General features: G+C 35.6%; 1 protein-coding gene across 4 annotated transcripts in view; it reads left to right on the forward strand.

Annotated features, from left to right (window-relative positions):
• Positions 1-22230, forward strand: part of DIAPH2 (diaphanous related formin 2) — an 868194-nt gene that overhangs the window by 438763 nt on the left and 407201 nt on the right. For all 4 annotated transcript variants that reach the window (XM_057538261.1, XM_057538259.1, XM_057538260.1 and 1 more), the window contains one exon: positions 2685-2924. In XM_057538261.1, the coding sequence (XP_057394244.1) occupies positions 2685-2924 (240 nt within the window). The remainder of the gene's footprint in view (positions 1-2684; positions 2925-22230) is intronic.

Below are 22230 nucleotides of genomic sequence, written 5' to 3' on the forward strand. Positions count from 1 at the left end.
CTAGGGTTGTTTTGAGAATCAAATCTGCATATATGTATATAACACATGTGTAGAAAAATGTCTGGAACAGAGTACTCAATAAATGTCATTCGCCGTTATTATTGTTATTATAATTACTAAAGTACACTTTTGGTCACATTATTTTGGTTGGAGCTGGTATTGAAGAAAAAAAAAAAAAAAAAAGATCAAATCCCTGCTCTTTGGATTTGTAGGCCAAGGATTGAAATACAAAGCCCAGAAAGGATACAAATATGAATGAAAACAAGTGGTATTAGAACTGAAGCAAGACTAAAAGAAAATCTATATAAGCCTAGGGTTTAAATTCCTTGTGGATCTCAGACCAAGGCCACCCTGGTGATCAGGGTTCCTACAAATCCTACAGAGCATGGGCAGAAGGACAGGTATTTGGTGACTAGCACCTGGTCAAAATAGTTCTATGGCTTTTTTAACCATCAGGGAGACTGAAAAACTACTACTTCCGAAACATATAAAATGATAGGAAACATGCTTCTGTGCTAATGATAGCCAGTTAACAGTGAAAAAAAAGGAAAAATTAAGTGGGAAAGGATTTGGAGACAGTGGTAGAGGCATAAATGAAGGCAGAAAATGACATAGAAACTTAGATTCCCACACAAACATACACATGGAGATTTGCACATTCATGGAGACATAGACTTTGGTGTGGTTAGCTTCCAATTTTCTGGCCTTTACATGGAACCTTAAGGTACTTTGATCTAAATTCTGCCCCTAGGTATATACCTCATATATTCCTAACCTATAAACCTTTTCTCACATCTTCCTTTTGGTCCCCGTTTGTGTTTGCTTGCTCGCTTTCTCTCTCTCTCTCTACTTGTTTAGATTTTTATCTATTTATCCATTTGTATCCCCTCTACTGTGTAGCCTTCATTAAACATTGTAGTCATAGAGTTTAAAGTTTTCTCTTCTTTCAGTGAACATCTCCAGCACTTAATTTCTGTTTACCCATTTAGAATCATGGGCTGGTTCTATCGCTAACTATAGTTTTCAAGTGATTGTGTTATGAGTTTTGAGGTATATTAGACACTTTCTGTGAGTAGATGGTGTGTCTCATACTTACCATGCGAGTACTGAAGAAACAGGAGGATGCTTTTTTTTTTTTAAAGATTTTATTTATTTATTTATTTGGTTGCACCAGGTCTTAGTTGCAGCAGGCGGACTCCTTAGTCGCGGCTCCAGAGCTCCTTAGTTGTGGTATGCGAACTCTTAGTTGCAACATGCGTGTGGGATCTAGTTGCCTAACCAGGGATTGAACCTGGGCCCCTGCATTGGGAGTGCGGAGTCTCATCCACTGTGCTGCCAGGGAAGTCCCAGTAGGATTCTTTGAATACTACCCTGATCGTATTAAAAAAAAGCTATTGATAAGTGATCTGACTTATGTAGGTATGGTAACAGGCGGATATTCCCAGCATACTTTTATAATCTGCCTATAAAAAGCATGAAAGCATATGGGAGATTAGCAGACAGCAAAGGTTAATTTTTGGACAGGCAGACACCCATGGTTAATGTGAAAATTCATTTCAAAGAGTTAAAATGATAAATTATGCTTTGCTTTTGTATTAGAGCAGATAGGGTCTATTCAACAGCTCATTTTGCTGCTTTTGAAGTGTTCTTTGTGGCTTAAGGACTCTTGTTTATGCTATCAAATTCTTTTCATGTTGTCTACAGATATTTCATGCCTACACTGTGCCTGGCATTTGTATTTAAAAAGAAAACTAAGCTATACGTGTAAAAAGAATAAATGTAACTAGGATTGTTAATAATTTCATTGTGTGTGTGCTTATGTTCTTATGTGTCTACCCTCCCCCCACCTCTCTCCCAGAATTCCTTTGGTGAATAAAAACTAGTGAAATGACTTGGAGTTTTGGGGAATTAAAGACTAAAAGAAATTATTATCGTAGGAGCTGTACCAAAGGGAATAGAGAATGTGCACTGATACTATGAAACAATTAATTAAAACCTAAGTTTAACTGTTTTGAAGAAAACCAATATAGAATTCTTGAATAACGTACTTAAAAGTAAGTTCATGTGATTTTACCATAACTTAATTATTTAACATCAACATTCTGTCAAGTAGGTGAAATTCTTTAGAGCATATATAAATATTTAATACAGTTTATTAATAGAAATCGTAGGTTTAAAATTATTAAATGCTCAATCAGAGCTAGTCTTCTGGTTTCAGACAGCATAGTGTGATATGTAATTTTTTTTTAGGCAATGTGGTTGCACTTACATTTTCTGTCATCGTGTACATTTTTTATATGTGGCCCAACTATTCGCTCAACTCAATGTCATGTTTGTACATTTTTGTAGTTTGCCTCAGGGACAGATTTTTGGCAGTTTAAATGCTATTGATGACTAATGATTATGCAGTTAACATACAGCAACTGTTTAGCTTCAATAATATTTTCTTAATGCAGTAAGGATGATTTCATTTATTCCTTTAAAACTGAACAGCTATTTCTTTAAACTTTGAAAAAAAATTCCTTTGAAATGTCTAAAACAAAGTAGAATAATATTTGTTAAAACCCAGAGAGAATTCATTTTATTCGGAAGTTTTACAGTATTGTCTATAAAATGATCCCCACTAGAGAGAAGAATAACGGGCTTTATATGTATATTCTTATACAGCATTCCTTATCTTACAGATGAGCTCAGTGAAAATGTTGCGTCCTCGTCTCAATAGCATTCTTTTCAAGCTCACGTTTGAAGAACACGTAAACAACATCAAACCAAGCATCATAGCAGTAACTCTGGCCTGTGAAGAACTGAAGAAAAGTGAAAGCTTTAACAGACTTTTAGAGTTAGTTCTTTTGGTTGGAAACTACATGAACTCAGGCTCAAGAAATGCCCAGTCTTTGGGTTTTAAGATCAACTTTCTCTGTAAGGTAAGATAACACTTTATAATGCCAATTTACAGCAATAATCTCATCTACGAGAGGGGTCACTTTAAATAGCAATAGTACGTAAGCCGAAAAAAGTATCCTTTAAAAGGATGAATTTTATGGCATGTGAATTGTATCTAAATTAAAACAGATAAATGATTTTTAAAAACCTTACTGTAGTAAAATCTCAAAGACTGCAAATTCTTTTGTAGTACAGTACTCAGCTCTTGCTGATCAAATCTTTCTGGAGTTTTTAGGTCCAAAAAAATTGCTTTTATAAAGTAGATGCAATCTTGTATTTCAATCCCTTCAAACTTATTTTATGTCTCTCCAAAAAGTATTTGTGGAGCTAAATTCAATGAGGCGATAGCCAGAAATTGCCTTCTGAATATGCTTTGCTTTTTCTCCTCCAAGAAAATAATACTCTTTATTTTATAGTGTTGTGTTATTAAACTTATACTAGGTATCTAGTGCATTAACTAAAAGTTTTTAAAAAATCAAGTGGTAATCGTTTTATTGTTTTGATTATGCTTTAATTCTTGTGAAAAGTAAACAAAGAAACAGACAAGTGCAAAAGTGATGGTATATGTCCATTTCTAGGTTAGCGCAAACCACCTTATTAAAGGAAAAGATCTGTCTGTTACACAAAGAAAACTGAACAGACTCTGAGGGGAAGGCCTGTAAGAAAGCTGGAGACAAAAATAAGTCTGAAAACAAGCGATGTATCTTTGACATCTCACCATTGTTTCACTTTTTTTTTTCTTTCACATCTGAAAACATTACAGAACTTTGGTTAGTTCTTGAAATATATTATTACAAGAATCCCCAATCTAGGAATGGATATAAATTTCTTTTCTATTCATGCATTAAATAGATGTGCATTACGTATACATGGACTAGTATTTTAATATGTATCAAAAATGATTTGCTCCTGGTAGTTCTCACCCGGATAGACATAAAGAATAACATTTGTAGATAGTAGGATGCATAATGAAATTATATCTGTTTACTCCTGATTTATTTTTAAGGGGTGTAAGGAAAGAAAGCAAGGAAGATAGGGAAGATGGTCTGGCATGCTAGATTTTTGTCAAAAAAATATTTTTGGTCCCTCTTCTTATGATATTAAGGGACATGTGCAATTATTTGATAATACCAACAAGAATAAGGCTATGCTTGTAATAAATTAGAATAACTCACACCCCGATTTGTAGGATAAACTAAATATTTAAGACTTTTTCATTTTATTGCACATCATGTATTCAACACTAGTAAAAGCGTCTTTTATCAAGATGCTACTTGTTTAGAGTATACACTATAGGCACAGTGAGTTAATCTTAAAGTGTTCTTGGTTGGTGATTACAAAAATATTATACATTTAAAGAAAATATCATTGGAAATTTGTATTGTTACCTGTTTCACATTTAATTCATATAAAAAAGACATTTAAAACAAACTATCCTAATTTGAACAAATATGTACCTCTTTAAGTGTCTTAATTTCACACTATTCAAATTAATTGCATGAACTGATATTTTTGAGGCAAGAATGAATAAGTCATTTATACATAGGAACAAAAGATTATATTAATCTCACAGAAGGATTGTACAGTTGCATCTTGTATTTTGGAGAGAGGCTTCTTCCTGTCATCTACCTGTCAAATAAAAGTTCTTCCACACAGCGCTGGTCTGACATCTATCACTAGAGGTATGCTCAAAGGATTCAGCACAAAGATTTTTGCCAACTTCAAATAAAATAAAAAATAATCTTATGGGAAATACTAGCGTGTAATAATAGATGTTCTAAAAGAGAAAGAAGTGAATGTTTAAAAATCTTCTGCCCTCTCCCACTTTTCAGTAGGATTTTTATCTTCAGGGAAATACCTGTCATTAAGAAAGAAATATCATATGCATGTATGATATTCCCACAATATCTAGGATTAAAAGGATGCTCCTGGAATACAAAGGATTCTGAGTGGATGTAAATGTCTAAAATGACAGAAATTTACTGAAGTACATAGAAATAGTTAGTTAGTTTAGGTTTATAAACTGTTCGAAACTGAGTTAACTACTGATGTATGGTTAGCTAGAATTGGTGTTAGATTCCAGTTATATTGTAAAAGATTACTTGGTTGATTTCTCTCAGTGTTGTATTTTTTTGTTTTTTTTTTTTTGTTAAAAAAATAGCAGAGGGAACTTTCTTTGCAGGGCACAGATTATGCTTTTAAAATGATACCATTTACCTAATTAATATTCTAATGATAATTTCTTTTCCCGGTGAATTTAAAACTGTAATCTACCGCTTTTCACATGAAGCTATAGATTATGTTAAAATATTCACCTAGTTAAAAAGGAACCACAACATAAGCAGTTAAACTTATCAGATGTTTCTTGTAGTAAAGTAATATTAAAAATTCAGATGGTCACAATTAGCTCCTATAATATTTGGGAAGAAAAGGAATACAGACGGGTTAACTTAAATGTCAAATATCACTAAAGGGTACCATTACTGTAAGTACTACCCTCACCACAAAATACTTTGTTAATTTGCAGCAGTGTATTATCACTTTGTGAGTCACCAATCCAGGGTGCTGAACTGTAATAAAAATCATTTCTATGCAGATGAGTTTCCAATGTTAGCTTGGCCCCTGCTTGCCTGTTGGTTATTAAAATTCTAACCAATAGCAGTGTTGTACTTCAGGGCCATTTGTTGTTTATGTTTTCAGTGTGTAATAACATATAATCTACATAAGAATGAAACATTTAAAAATACTTAGCACTCCCTAGGCACTAAGCTTTGTGGGTATATCAGATAAGGATCTTTGTTTGCAGGCAACAGAAAGTGACTCTGCCTGATTTAAGCAAAAAATAGAATTTATAAGGAGGAGCTCAGCCAGAAACTGAGGAAAGGCTGAAGAACTTGGCCTTTAAAAGAGCAGCAATTATGGCAGCTTTGAGAATGCAGAGAGCAGGAATGAATGGAAAGTCTTTCCAGGAAGTTGCCTCTGGGGTATATTCCATTTTCTTCCTCCTTTCCTTGTATTTGATTCAAATTCTAATTAGAAAGAGAGACCAATTGGCCTGGTGTAGATTATCAGAATACCCCTTGTCCAAGGGAGGGCAAAGAACCTTGATTGACAGTGCTACCAAGACTACTGTGATGGATGATTGGTCATGCCCTAAAGGAGGCTGTTACCAAGGATGAGGATACCAAAGGTTAGGGGCAGATGAAGGGATAAAAGCCAGGCCTGAACAAACAAAGGCAAAACAAAACAGATGGTTGGTATACCAGGGGATACAAACATTACAGAAGACACATAGAAAGCTTAAGGAGCTTGTGATACAGTTGAGTAGCCAGGAAATATACATACAGAATATTACGTAATGTCACAATATACTTCTAGCAATGAATATAAAAATTAATGGCCATTGAGATTACTTTCAGATTAGCAGGACTTCAAGAGGGAGGAATTTTTGGTGATGGGCGTGGTGGTGAGTGGTACTCATAAATTAGAACAGAAGGATCTTGAAGGATAGGTATAATTAAGTTATATGAAGGGAAGAAGCCATAACCTTACAAGATGGGAGAACACTGGCCTTAGAACTTACATTTTAGCTTCCATTTTGCCCATCACTAGCTAAATTTTCATGGCCAAGTCACTTACTCTCTCCAAACCTGTTTCCTCATCTATACATGAGGAAATATACAGTGACCCTGGTTTATTTTCATAGGGTTGTATTCAGGGTTAAATAAAACGATCTTTGTCACAGTACTTTGAAGAATTATAATGTTAAAAAACGGTAGTAGTTCTTTTTAATGATGGTATATGACTAGGAATAATCATGATGTGTTTGAAGATGAATTAGAAAACTACACTGCCTGGAATATTGGGTGTATGTTGGAAACAAATAACATTGGTAGGCAGGTTGTGAGAAGATTTTGAGTAATTTGTATACTAGCTTCAGTATCTTGCCTCCGTAACTTTTTTTTTTTTTTTGAAAATCACTCACAGCCCATTTTATAACTTATGAAGGCCAAAAACCTTTGTTTTTCTGCCTTGAGTTAATATCTCCTTCACCCATACTGTGACTTTCCAGTCATTCTAGTTGGACAGAGAGACATAACAAATTATGATATGGTATAATGAAGTGTTTTTGTACAGATGTGAAATATGTCCTACAAAGAACCTGAAGAAAACATTTAGTTTTACTGTGGAGAACATTTTAGATATCTAACTTTAATTTAGTAGGGTTAATAGAATAATGTAATTATGCTACTTTTTTCTAAGATTCATCATTTATATAAAGTGTATGTAACATAAAGGCCTTATTTCCTAGAGGTCATCACATGGTATTAGTGACAGAGTATTACAGATATCTCCCCAAGTATACAAAAGAAGGCATCTATCTCCCCTAGAGAAGTTGTAAGATGGACAGTGAATTAGGTTCAGTTTCAGTGCAAAATATAATGTACCGGAAAATGTGATTTGTAAGGAAAATGACTGCTGTCTATGGAAGCACAATTTAGAAATTTGTAATTCAAGAGAAAATCTATTAAAGATCTAAGCAAAAAGTTACATCTAAGTATTCTAAAAATTTTACAGTATCTAATCATTTTTAGCTGAAATGATGTGGATTATCTCTATCTAAACTTAGAACCTTAACATTAGAAAGTATCTAATCTAGCCCCTTCAGCCTGCAGATGAGAAAACTGACCATTAGAGAAGTGAAATACTTTGGTTGGTGTGTTGGTCAGCTTGTGCTGCCATAAAAGAATACTGTAGGCTGGGTGGCTTAAACAACAGAAATTTATTTTCTCACAGTTATGGAGATTGGAAGTTCAAGATCAAGATGCTAGCCTGATTGGTATATGGTGAGGGCTCTCTTTCTGAATTGCAGACAGACACCTTCTTGCTAGGTGACAGTCAGGTTCATAAAGCTGGATATAGCGACCAACTGTTTTGGTTTGCCCAGGACTAAGAGCTTTCCTGGGATTCAGGACTTTCACTACTAAAATTGGGACAGTCCTAGGCAAACTGGGACAGTTGGTCACTTTAGTTATGAAACTAGAGGTAGAGTCTTGGCCTCCTGATTATGCTTTCTCTCTTTCTCTCTCTCACCCTTTTATTAAAAACATGTAACTGGAACAGCTTGCCTTTCGCATTTTTATAATGTCCTTTGCTACTCTTCTTCATCTGGTTTTTACCCCTTAGCTCTTCTTCTCTGGTTACCACTGCAGACTGTGAGTATAATTATTATAGGACTGTTCACACTGTACTATAATTATTTTACCTCTCTTTCTCTCTAAAGACTCAGAACTCATGGAGGGTGGTTATTATTTTATTCTACATTTTATTCCCAGTGTCTATTGTATAGGAAGCCCTCAATAGATTACTATTGAATGAAAGGTAGGCAATTTGATTAAATAACAGGATTTGTTGTGAGTGTTCAACATAAGTATTAGCATTTTTTTAAGTGAGAGAATTTAGTGTCTCACAGATATAAAGAGTGTATTTTTACCAGCGAAACTATTAAATATGTAAATGTAACACTATGCTGTGGTTTATTTGTAAAAACATAAAAATGTATTGTTTGCTATCAATGTAAACCAAAAATTCACCCTCAAATATGGGTTAATAAATAAATATGGGACTATTAATTTAAAACCAAAGATATTGTTGAAAATCACCACTGTAGAATATACTGAAAGGCACCTTAGCAAAGGTCAGTAAATCCTGGTCACTAGTCTACACACTTGGTTGCTATGCTTTTACAGTTCAGATGTATCCTTTGTGATTCAGAGAGGTTTATTATTATTAACCCCATTTTGCAAATTAGAAAACTAAAACCCAGTGAGGTTACGAAATTTTTTTCAAGATCAGAAAGCTAGTAAAAATGTCCAAGTTTGGGCCTAAATCTAGGTTTTCTGTGTCCAAAACCTTGCAACACACTGCCTCTCGCTAAATTGTAACAGAAGGTTTAGTCATATGTAGCTCATTTCAAGGAACCATTACAGAACCAGCTCTGCCCCTTACAGAGTACTGAAAATGGGGAAAATCACAGGTGGATTTTCTTGACTCTCCAGTAGCTTGTAAAATGAGGAATCTCTCTTTTTTATTATTCAAATTGAAATAGAAGTCATTGGAGGAATATTAATAGAAAGTTTGTCTTCCTCTAATAGATTTTAATGTATCCAGGTAGTGGAACCTATATATTTGTAATAAAATAGCACCTAATAATCTGCATAATTATAGAGCAATCACTTGCTTTGTATGTACAAGCTCTCAGACCATATCAGTTTTGTGTAGGTAGGGTTGGCTGCTCTTCTCAATACATATTTTCTACAAATGAACATCTGTTCTCCAGAGAGATGGCTTACCCAGGATCACTCAGTATTGGAGGCAAAGTTAGAATCCCACTTTTCCTGGGACTCAAATTATTTCAGTGGCTCAAGGTAGTTTTTAGAATTTGATGATCTCTTTTGCTTCACTCAAATATGCTTTTTCCTATAAGACAGTGTATGGCATTATTTGGATTTGGGGGAGATGTGATTGATAATTTGCTGAGAAGAAAATTGCTTTGAGGGAGATAATTTGTCCTGGAACAATTCTGTGTAAGGGAAGGTTAGATTCTCTGTCAAGAACAGGGTTGGATGGAATGTTAGGTCCTCTTACCAAGCTTTCCTTTTTTTCCCTGTGGGTCCTTTTAGCCTTCCTTCCTGTGGGCTCTTTGCAGCAGAGTTTTCAGCTGGTGATCTCTATGATTCACTGGTTATAATCAGTGATATAAGATCCAAAGCTACAGCAAAATACAGAGGCGCTCACTCATGTTACTTTGCATTTTAAAATGTCACCCCATAAAATAGTGATACACCATATCATTCGTTCATAATTCATGACCAATAGACACAAACATCTCAAGTTAAGGGTTTGTCTGTGCCTCATTATATTACACTGAAGCAAGAACATTCACCATTGTTGACCTCTGAAATAACTAAGCACCATAGAATGACATAAGGACAGGATATCATTCTTAATGTTAAATGGTTTTCTTTGTTCAGCTTATTTGATGGTCGACCTTTATTTAAATCCTTTGTGTTGTATTGTATTGTGCTTAATGGGTTCTCATCATTGAGAACCATTCAGTGTTGAAAAGATGAATGTTCAACTCTTGTGTGACTATGTCAGTGGTGACATTTTAGATTCAGTTTTTATAACTGTGTCAAGGGTTTTGTTTCCCGTAGTTCTTCACAAAAATCAATATATGCAAATTTGTGATTTTCAAAGAGCAAGCATTAATATTACTTAAGTCAGTAAATGCAGAAATGTTTAAATTTAAAGAACTCTAAATTTATTTGTTTAAAGAAACAATTCTCCATAAGTTCTTTTAATTTCCATATGTTATTCATTATATGTCCTCAAGCACATATTATTAATCAGTGCATGTGGACTTGTGCACATGGGCAAATGGTAATACTGAAAGATTGCTTCAGTCTTCTCATTTCTCCAGTAATCAAGATGTGTGGATACCAGCTCAGAAATCCAATCCAGAGTCCTCATCTCCAATGTCCTTCATGCCATTTAAAAATCGGAGGAAAACACAGGCTACTTCTGAGGTTCTCTTTTTAAAAATACATCCCTCGAAGAGTTGGGAACATATGAACCCGTCTCCCTAATTTTGTAATCCCGTGAATACGCTACCATATGCTTTGAAGATTGTCCTTCAGTTTGAAAATCAGCTTTTTTTCCACTTCTAAGATGTAAGGTACCTAGTCTCTTTATATCCCTATACTATAGGGGTCTGCACATACAGATTGACTCCTTAAGTAGAAAGAAAACTTGATGAAGGTAGTGTGTGTTTCTGTCTTTAGAGGTGCTTTCTTCTAAGATAGATATCTCAATTATTCCAAATGGTCACAACATTTTCCAGATTTATGTTAATGTGGAGATGCATTGTATCTTTCTTATTCTCTGTAGCCTACGTTACAGAATTGAGCTGGGAGAAAAGACTGCTGTATCAGCAGGGGTAAAACTATATGATCATGTTAGGCACAGGGATTAACCTATTTTGTAGATGTACTTCAAATTGGTATAGTTATGAAAGAGTTATGTCTATGAGAATACCTTTTTTGAAATCTTGAGCTCTGATGAAAAGAAACAGACTCACACCTTTATTTTCCTACTTCCCTCTAAAAATACAGAGTTTCCATGAGCTTATTTAAAGATTTTTCTCTAAGTTGAAATATTCATTAATTTACCTTCATTGCTGCAAATTAGTCAGCTAATACTTTAAATGTAACACTTGTTTGTTTTCTCATAATTTGATTGCATCTGTTTAGATATTATCACATTTACAACACTATAGGTTGAGTGAAAACTTCATTATATTCCCCCAATTTTCAGTTTATTAAATTCTCTGGAGAACAGTAGTTTATAAATGTAATTTGTCTGATGCAGACTTGATTAGTATTCCTTGTCAATACAGGCTGCTTTGGAAACATTTTTTTTCCCTCTCAATATTTTTTTCTGTTTTACTTATATATGTGAAAATGTTCTGTCCTCTAAACACATACACACACACACACACACACACACACACCCCTCCAAGACTCTTAACTGTAATTCTTAATATTGTAATGCCTATGCTGCTAGCCCTGGTTTTAACTTCTCTGTGTTACAGTTAAATCTGCCTTCCATTAGTCTAGATAACTTGATATAGGGGGTAACATGAATATATATTGTACATACGTACACACTTGCCTTGTGGACTAGTTATGCCTAGTTACTGCACTCCCCTACGCAAACACATGATCTTTTTGATATGGAAGCGATTCCAATTTTTGAAAGTTTTATGTTAGGGGAAGGACTGAGAAAGCCAGGCCCAATCAAAAAGTGTGTGTGTGTGTGTGTGTGTGTGTGTGTGTGTAGAGAGAATGAGAGTGAGAGAGAGAGATTGAGAGACAAAATAAGAGAGAGAGAATGAAGGAGTGAGAAAGTTTCAGCAATGGTTTTCGGAATTGGATGATCAGAGAGAAATAAGATGGAGTTAAATACTTCTTACATGTAAATTGACAAACTTGTAAAGAGCTTTTAAAAATGCAAAGTATGAGTTGCCATATTATGCTCCTTATCTTCTGCCAATAATAATTATTTAAAAAGCCAACAATATATATTTGTATAGAGAACTATAGTGAGGGGTATAATTTGTTTCCAGTAGGGGACTCATGTATGGCTTTGTTTATGACTCATTAAATACAGACTCATTTCAAGGAAATAAAAACAACGAATATATCTGTATTTTCTTTCATTTTTAAAATTTTATCTTCTTACATTGATATGAAAAACACAGTCAACTTAATACTGTGCCATAAAGATGCTCATTGAAGTCATTGTGACTAAACAATAATGGATATAGTTAACTGTTCTATTGGGTAGTATGGCTGGCAGAGATGAATAATTCTCTAGTTTATAAAAAAGCTTTTTTTTTTGGTTCTTGATGAGTCTCCCATATATCAGGAGTGGCAATAAATAATTTCAACACTGGAGCAGACCAGAAAAATGTTGATTTATGGGACTAGCTGTAGGTCTTGCTAGGTTCACCACAAAGACTGTTTCCATAGAGGATTTAAATGAACCCAGCTGGCTTAGTATTCTGTGAATTGCTGTAGTCATTTTCTGAGTTTAATCTTATGACTGATTTTGTAATTCTCACAGTGGGGGAAAGTTGACTACATGAACAGCATTTAGTGAATATAATTAGGAAGCTTGAAGACAAATGCCTTTTTACTCTATAAAAGCTTTGCTCAAAGGGGATTTCGACCCTGTATGAGACTGTTGTTCAAAAAAATGTGGCTACTGTGACTGAATGTGAGTGATTATCTTACAAACTGATTTTCCTGTCCAATGAAACCATACTAATGAAGGCATGGCAGAACTTTAAGAAGGAGGGCTGATGACCATGGAAGGGGGTTTATAAGCAGTTAATATTCAAATAAAACTCTGAACATCCAATTATCCCTATGATAATTTTAGGGAATCTAAGTATTTATATACATATAAATACATTTTAGCTAGTATTTGGGCAGCAAGTTGGCCACATTTATTGATTATTTTCTGCGGAGCCCTGTGCTAGATGCTTTGCAGGGATGAAGAGAAATAAAACATTTGTCTCTAGTCCTTGAGGGCCTGGTGGGCCAGTTGCCAAATACAGAACATTGTAATACTAAAACAAGAGGCAGGGAGGAAAATAGGGAGAAATGGGGTGGAGGGCAGGGGGGAGATGGCTTTTATATAATAGCATACATGAAAAATAATCTATGTTGCTATAAATACTGGTTAACTAACTACAAAATAACAAAGCACTCTGTTATTTATATGATAGCCCATACTATAAAGCTGCCCCCCTCTTCTTTAGAAAGGAAAAGCACAATACCAGCCTTATTTACAACATGTGCTTTACTTCTCTCCCACAAACCAAAGCTTAGATTTTGCTTTTCCTGACTTCTGTCATGGGGACGAGCATACAGACTTGCCATTCATTTTATTTCATCTTTTTTTTTTTTTTTAAATCTGCATTCTCAGAATACTCTCTTGCCTTTTATGGTACAGTAAGAGTATCTTTAAAACTGCTTTTCATAAGTTTCTACCTGCTTTCTATAATTAGGTCTTATTATTTTTAAAATTTTGGACAAAATTAATCAGTACCTGTTCAAAAACAGTAATATAATGGTACCACTGTATGACTGTTATGTGTCTGTACCCTTCCTTATTCGCTAATTGGACAAAAAAAAATCAAGTAATATTTCTTTCAACAAGAGAATGTCCTGAGATTTTTCAGATAAATTAAATAAGAATGAAGAGTGTCACTGTTTAATGCTCTGTGTGAGGAATCACTCTTTGGAATCCAAGCGACTTAGTATGAGGAAATATAAGCTATTCAGAAGTTGACTATTTAGAAAAAGGAACTGAATCTTAAAATACAAGCAAATGACTAGATACTTATATTATTTTTTAAAAAAATTTTATTGAAATGTAGTTGATTTACAATGTTGTATTAGTTTCAGGTGTACAGAAGAGTGATTCAGTTATACGTATATGTTTATATATTCTTTTTCAGATCCTTTTCCCATATATATTATTACAGAATATTGAGTATAGTTCCCTTTGCTATACAGCACCAGTCCCCAAACTTTCTGGCACCAGGGACCGGTTTCGTGGAAGACAGTTTTTCCACGGACCGGGGGCGTGGTGATGGCGATGGTTCAGGCGGTAATGCAAGCGACAGGGAGCCCTGGGGAGTGGCAGATGAAGCTTTGCTCGCTGGCCGGCCCGCTGCTCATCTCCTGCTGTGTGGCCCCGTTCCTAACAGGCCAAAGACCGGTACCAGTTTGTGGCCCAGGGGTTGGGGACCCCTGCTATACAGTAGGTCCTTGTCGGTTGTCTATTTTATATATAGTAGTGTGTATATGTTAATCCCAAACTCCTTATTAGATACTTATATTAAAACAGAATATTTTACTTTGGAAACCTGTGCTGAAGGAAGTTGAAAAGCATTGTAAGCTATTCAGAGATTTGGGGAGAGATGCTGATGTACGATTCCAAGGATTTTTCATCAGCCACAGCCTGGTTCATTCAAATCTTTTTCTGTTTACAAGTTTCAGCTTTCATGAAATATACGAGAAATATAGAGAAAGGCCTGGGTACTTGTCAGTTTCTGAAAGCATCTCCGTAGGACTTTTGTTGGTTTGTTGTGTTAATTATTTCAGAAGTAAAATATGTTCACAATCAAGAGAGATTTGAACTTAACCTGTAATTTTTTAAAGTAACTTAAGTAAAATATAATTGACATACAATCAAATTGACTCATTTTTAAGTATACAGTCTGATGAAATTTGTTATTTGTATATACTGCAATCAAGGCACGAAACAGTTCTATCAACCTGTAGTTTCTTCATGCCCCTTTGCAGTCAATCCCCACTCCCAGCTCCAGGCAACCTCTTATTTGCTTTCGGTCACTATAGTTTTACCTTCTTCTAGAATTTCATATGAATGAGATCATCCAATAATGTAGTCTTTTGTGTTACTTTGTATTTGGTGTGGCTTTCACTCAGCATAATATTGTGGCATATATCAGTAGTTCATTTTTATTACTGAATAATATTCCACTGTATGCATATACCACATTTTTATTCATCAGTTGATGGACATTTGGGTTGTTTCTACTTTGTGTCTATTACAAATAATGCTGCTCTTAATATTCATGTACAAGACATAAATTTCTTTTATCTTGGGTAAATACCTAGGACTGGGAGTGCTGTGTCTTATGGAAAGTAAGGTTTACTTTTAAAAGATACTGTTTTCCAAAATGCCTGTGCCATTTTGTATTCACACCTACAATTAAACCACAATGAGATATCATTTCATACCTGTGAGATGGGCACAATTTTAAAAATTCTGATAATATCAAGTATGGCTGAGAATATGTGTCAAGGGGAACTACTGGTGAGAATGTAACTTGGTACCTCTATTTTGGAAAACAATTTGGTAAGATTTAGAAATGCTGAAGATACAATAACCAGAAATGCAACTCCTAGTGTATTCTCTAGATAAGCACTTACATAAGGACTCTGGAGACATGTACAAGAATAATCACTCTGTAGACATGTAAAGAAATAATCACTATCAATAGAGTAAAAAGACAACCCACAGAATGGGAGAAAGTATTTGTAAATCACATATCTGATAAAGGATTAATATCCAAAATACATAAAGAACTCCTACGACTGAACAACAACAACAACAAAACACAAGCAACCTAATTCAAAAATGAGCAAAAGATTTTAATAGACATTTTTCTAAAGAAGATGGCCAATGAGCACATGAAAATATGCTCAACATCACTAATCATTAGGGAAGTGTGAATCAAAACCACAATGAGATACCACTTCATATCCATTAGGATGGCTACTATCTAAAAAAACAGAAAACAAAAGTGTTAGAGAGGAAATGGAAAAATTGGAACCCTTGTGGATTGGCTTGTGTGAATGTTAAATGGTCCAGCCCCTGTGGAAAATAGTATGGTAGTTACTCAAAAACTTAAACATGGAATTACCGTATGATGCAGCATTCCACTTCTGGATGTACACATAAAAGAATTGAAAGCAGAGACTTGAACACATATTTTTATACCAGTATTCATGGCAGCATTATATTCACAATAGCCAAAGGTGTGAGCAACCTGTGTCCACTGACAGATGAATGGATAAGCAAAATGTGGTATATACATACAAAGGGATATTATTCAGCCTTTAAAAAGAAGGAAATTCTGGTATATCCTACAGCATGGATGAACCTTGAAGACATTATGCTAAGTGTAATAAGCCAGACACATTAGGAAAAATATTGATAATTCCACTTAATTGAGGTACCTAGAATAGACAAATTAATAGAGACAGAAAGTAGAGTAGTGGTTGCTAGGGGGTGGGGAGGGGAAAGGGGGATGGGGAATTACTGTTTAATGGGTACAGAGTTTCAGTATGGGAAAAAGTTCTGGAGATGGACAGTGGTGATGGTTGCACAGCAGTGTTGAATGTACTTAACACCACTTTACTGTATACTTAAAGATGCTTAAAATGGTAAATTTTATTTTATGTGTATTTTACTATAATAAAAGAATGTTCACGGCAGCATTATCTATAAGAATATCAGTAATAATGACTCCCTCACCCCCCAAAAAAAGGAAACTAGATAATGGAAATGGTCAACATGGGACTGTAACTAAAATTAATTATTTTCATGTGGTGGAATAATATACAGTCATGAAAACAAGTGAATGGACATAGCTAATTATGTAACTCACCCCTAAATAGCTGCTCCTCGGATTCTAATTATGCCAGATTCTAATTATACTTTAGCAATATTACATATCTTGGGCCTTAAAGGTTGTTCTTAAATAGCTAAAACCACTAGTGTTGCACCTCCAAATGTCATTTATTTACACTGTATATAGATAGCAAGATCAATTCTATACACCCATTTGGTGGTGGTGATAATCTTTAAAGCTATGTACAGAAAAAAAAACCCAAAACTCTTCCACCCACTCTTAAACCTCATGCATATAAAACAGTTTTGTTAAGTAAAATCCTCATGACAATAAAAGTCACAAGTTTTAGTTAAATGCTTAAACCATTTCTGAGAGAAACCACTGAAGACCTTAGGGATAGTCATGCTTGTAAACTATTTCTATACCAATTTAGAATAACTTGATTTTGTTAAAACCATTCTCAGAAGAACTTCTATTTGGTAAGCCTCCTATAGGCAGGTTGATTAACTAAGAGCAGTTGAAAGTGCCAGACCAGCTTTTCTTTTTAAAGTATAGACATTATTCATTAATTCTTTCTGGCCTTTCCTCAAATAAGGACAAAATGGTTGTTGATTTGCCACTGGTGCTGGCTACTTCAGGCTAATGCATATGCAGGGTATTCTCCTTGAATGCATAAGTAGGGCTAGAAGGGGAAATGATGAGAGGTGGAGCAGGAAGAACAGGAAAGCAAAATGTGTCTTCTCTGGGAAACTCACATCACCACTCTCCTGCTGGGCCTGGAGGTGGCAATTGAGATGAATCCTTATGCCATTTTAATATTGTCATGGTTTCAAGTTTAAGCTCTCCTTTCACAGATTGCTGCCATAAATTAAGCTAACAAGTGTAAAACTCTTAAATTGCTTGATTTTTACACAGTTGATATCATCTGTTCCCTTTTTATTGGAAATACCACTTAATACCCAAATCAAGAGCATAAAAAAGGGACAGTCAGGCCTACATAAAGAATTAAGACATCTTTCTACTATAGATTACATTTGGCTGAATTAGCGTCAGCCCTGGTCATGTAGTACCCAGAAAAGCATTTTGGGTGAGAGTTAGAAATAAAGCCAGGAAAGCATGTATGAAACCTGTCTGGTCTCCGCTACAAAGCTAATGTCTTTATGGTAATTGCAATCCTTAAAAATACATTATCTTTCTCAATGTTATTGCAGCGTGTGGTGGTGTTGAAGAAAGCAATAATTTGTAAACAACCCTTGGCAGAGAGCACAGAACTTAATTTTGTTTAAATAAAGGAGACAAACATTAGAATTCATGTGCTGTACCAAGACTGGCATGCAGTAGTAGTTGTTTTGGTATATGCACTGGAGCATTCCTGATTGCTTAAATATTAACTGTTCCATGAATATACAAATATAATAGGGAAAAAAGGAGCCATGATTAGGGAAAATTTTTGCTAAAGGAACTGAAGTTGAATGATCTGATCGTATTGATAATCTAGGTGGGTTTATTCCAATGATTCAACCAGATTCCTTCACTGCATTTCACTATCTCCTTTCCTTCTAAGGACAATTCGATGTAAATGTGGATCATGTGGCATTGCTATCTGTCAGAACCCTTTTCTTGACACAGAGGGATTAGGCAATTCTGGGTTTTCCTGAGTAAAGGACCTGTTGATAAGTTTGCTGAATTTCATGTGGCCATTTGTATAAACACCAGGGGAAAAAGGAGGGGATGTGTCTAGAAAGGCCTTCCTTCTGATACAGTCTAGAGACATGGACTTTCATCTCACATTGAAGTTTTTTCTATTTTTATTGAAGTATAGTTGCTGTACAATATTATGTAAGTTACAGGTGTACAATATAGTGAGTCACAATTTAAAAAAAATTTTAATGGCCATACTCCATTATAGTTATTATAAAATATTGGCTATATTCCCTGTGCTGTACAATATATCCTTGTAGCTTATTTGATGCATAACAATTTGTACCTCTTAATCCCCTACTCCTATCTTGCCCCTCCTCCCCCTTCCCTCTCCCCACTGATAACCACTAGTTTATTCTCTAAATCTGAGTCCACTTCTTTTTTGTTATATTCACTACTTTGTTGTATATTTTAGATTATATCACATTGAATTTTTAATACTCTTAGACCTGCTTAAACGTGTCCTGAAAATTTTCCTTAAGTAACGTCCACTCTGCCTTACCACGGCATTTCTTACAATCTTTACATGAAAATCAGTTTCATCTCTGATAAATATTCATTCTACAGCAATTCATGCAAGAAAACCTGGTGTTTATCCTGCACATTCTTGCTTCTTCTGGAAGAGAATATTTTCTGGCAGCTGGCTGAATATTTGCTTGTTTAGTCATTCTGAGAATTCTCTGGGCCACTCTGCAAGTTGGGTGTAAGATTTCTTTAGCTGGGGGCATACGCTACACAGCTTTGTTCCTGCATAATGTGCGGTAACGCAGGAACACATTCTCACTCTTGGCCTTCCACCGCAAATGCTGTTGCCGACATTGGAAATGCAGCATCAGAATGTGCCTGTGTCATGGACAGGGATGATGCGTCCCCCCCTTTGCCCTCTTTCTCTTTACATTCACCCGCTGTTGTCTGATCTCTGTAGGTTCATACGAAGAAACTCTGTTTCACGTATGGGTCACGGTGTTTGTCTACTTAGAGCCAGTACACATTAGCCCGGAAATTAGGACTGGTGAAATACATTTGCAAGGCAGGACTTTTTAGGGAAAGCATTGAACCCTGATGTCTGCAACTGACATTTGTTATCCTGATTCAAAAATTCTTGAGTAAATATTTAAACACTAATTCAGATTTGCCAGTAAGAAGTGAGTTTGCAGCTTGAGTTAGAGTTGGAAGGCGTAAACGATCTCCTGGGTTATCTAGTCCATCACTCTGCTAATACAGAGTAGACAAGACACACTGCAACATCATGTGAGTGTATTTTCAATACAGTTTTAGGTGAAGGATGAGGGACGGTTTAAAAGACTTATGAACAATGTATTTAGAATCTTCACAGCATGGGACATACTGTTCGGGTCACCTACTCTTAGATAAGTAGATGGTAAATTATTGATACAAATCAGTCTCATTTTTAATGTAAATTAAGAACATTCAGAGTGATTCTGTCCTTCAGATGCCACAGATTGCTAGTCTGCTGCTCTCTAGTTTTGAATTGACACTAAGCTTTGAAATCATATCGGCACTTCAACTTTTTATATGTGAAAGTAATTATGAGAGGCCCAAGCAAGCTGTGGACAATTGCCAAGCATCTTCTTGCCTGGAAATTTCCTTCAAAGAAGTCTAGTGGTTCTCAAACTTCAGCATGCCTCAGAATCACCTGGAGGTGCTATCAGAATTTTTTGGCCAGTATATTAAATCACATATTGATGGACTCTGCCCTCAGAGTTTCTTATTCGGTCAATTTGGTGTGTGGCCCCCAAATTTGCGTTTCTGTCAAGTTCACAGGTGATGCTGATACTGCTGGTTCAGGGACCACGGTTTGAGAACCAGTGAAATAGTCAATGTCTGTCCATTTTCCTTTCTCATGATTTTTAATTCTTATTTCTTCCATTGCCTGATCCCCACAGGCCTAATTATGCTGAACGTATTCGGTACAAATAATCATAATAACCTTCCTTACTAGCCTCCCCATTTTCCAGCTGCCAGCTCTGCTGCCCCCTTTATTATCTAGTTATTTGTTATCCATAATCAATATTTTGAATAAATTACCTTACATGTTACCTCCTCTTTCTGGCTGTCCATTGTTTTTAAGTCTGCACCCCTGGCACTGTATTGAAACTGTGCTTGAAGGTCACCGAAGATTTCATCAAGTCAGTCCTCATTATCTTTGGCCTCTCTGTAGCATTTATTCATTCAACAAACATTTCCTGAACAAAATTGATGTATTCCTCTTTCTTAAGGAGTTCACAATTTGGTAGGTGAGACTCCTTGTGTAAACAAAATTATATATTGTGGAATAAACCCTGTAACTAGAGTATATATAAGGCACTATGGGAAAACAAAAACAGAATTTATTAATTCTGTTCAGGAAAGTTAAGAGAGGATCATTAGCACCGCTCTCCCTGAATGACCTGGCCCCCCAACTCGCATCACCTTCATCATCCATGACACTTAATTCATTCCACTATGCATTAGACACCCAGTGTACATAAGTTACCATGTTGTGTTCTGGCACCAGCTCTTATTATCTGTTTACCTAGGTCAAGTTACTTAAGCACTCTAAACCTGGTCCCTTACCTATAAAATGGGCTTGTTAATAACTAAGTAACTGAATTCTTTTGAGGATTTTTTTAAAAAGGTGACCCATATAAAACACTTATCAAAGTGTCTGGCCCATAAGCACATGACAGATGGGTTAAAAATATTCGTTCTCCTCCGCCTTAAAGGAGGTACAGGCTACTACCACCTGATGAAGGAAGAAGGCATTTAAGGTCAGGAAGAGCATAAGAAAATGGGTGGAAACCTTCATCCATCCGTGCATTCAGTAAATATGTATTAAGTGCCTGTTATGTGCCAGCCATTGTTCTAGTTGCTGAGTGTATGAAAGTGAACAAAGCAGACAAAAGAAAAAAATACCCTGTGCTTGTGTAGCTGACATTGTAGCAGAGAGAGACAGACAATAAATAAATAAATAGGGTACATAGTATATTTGTGATAATTGCTATGGAGAAAAATAAAAGAGGGAAAGAGGTAAGAGGTGTTTTGAGAGTGGACTGCAATTTTAGATAGAGTAGCTAGGAAAGACCATAATGAGAAAGTGACTTTTGAGTATAGATCTTGAAAGATGGGAAGGAACTAGGCATGCAGGTGAGTAAAAGCGAAACCTTCCAGGCAGAGAAAAAGCACACGCACAGACTCTGAGTAAGACACATGCCTGGTGAATTCAAGGAGCAGCAGAATGAAGGCCAGCATTGTTGAAGGGGGCTGCTGAGGGATAATAGCTAGAGATAAGATCTCAGTGGTAATGGGGGACCAGACCACAGAGGGACTTTTAGGTTATGGTAATGACTTACTCTGTGTGAAGATGGGAAGCTAAAGTAGCCTCTCGTCACTTCTAATCTGGATGATGATCATGGTCATGATAATACGTTATCTTATTCAATTCTACAAGTATTATCTAATGCCCATTTTATGGATGAGAAAGCTGAGACATAGAGTGTTTAGGTCACTTGCCCAAGGTCACACAACTAGTGAATGGTAGAGTCAAGGTTCAAACCCAGTTCTGTCTGAATCCAAAGTCTGTGCTCCATAACTGTTCTGTTTAGAAATGTGAACTTTATTATATGAGTTGTAGAGAACCATTGGATTTTTTGAAGGAAGAGAGTGACGTGATCATACGGATGTTTAAGAAGCATTATTAGGTGAAATCATATAGGATAAAATGAAGCAGAGAGGGTGGAATGGCCATGACCACCTTCTCATAGATTAGCTCCACATAGCTACCTACCACT

Source organism: Balaenoptera acutorostrata, chromosome X (assembly GCF_949987535.1).
Source record: "Balaenoptera acutorostrata chromosome X, mBalAcu1.1, whole genome shotgun sequence".
NCBI classification, from domain to species: domain Eukaryota; kingdom Metazoa; phylum Chordata; class Mammalia; order Artiodactyla; family Balaenopteridae; genus Balaenoptera; species Balaenoptera acutorostrata.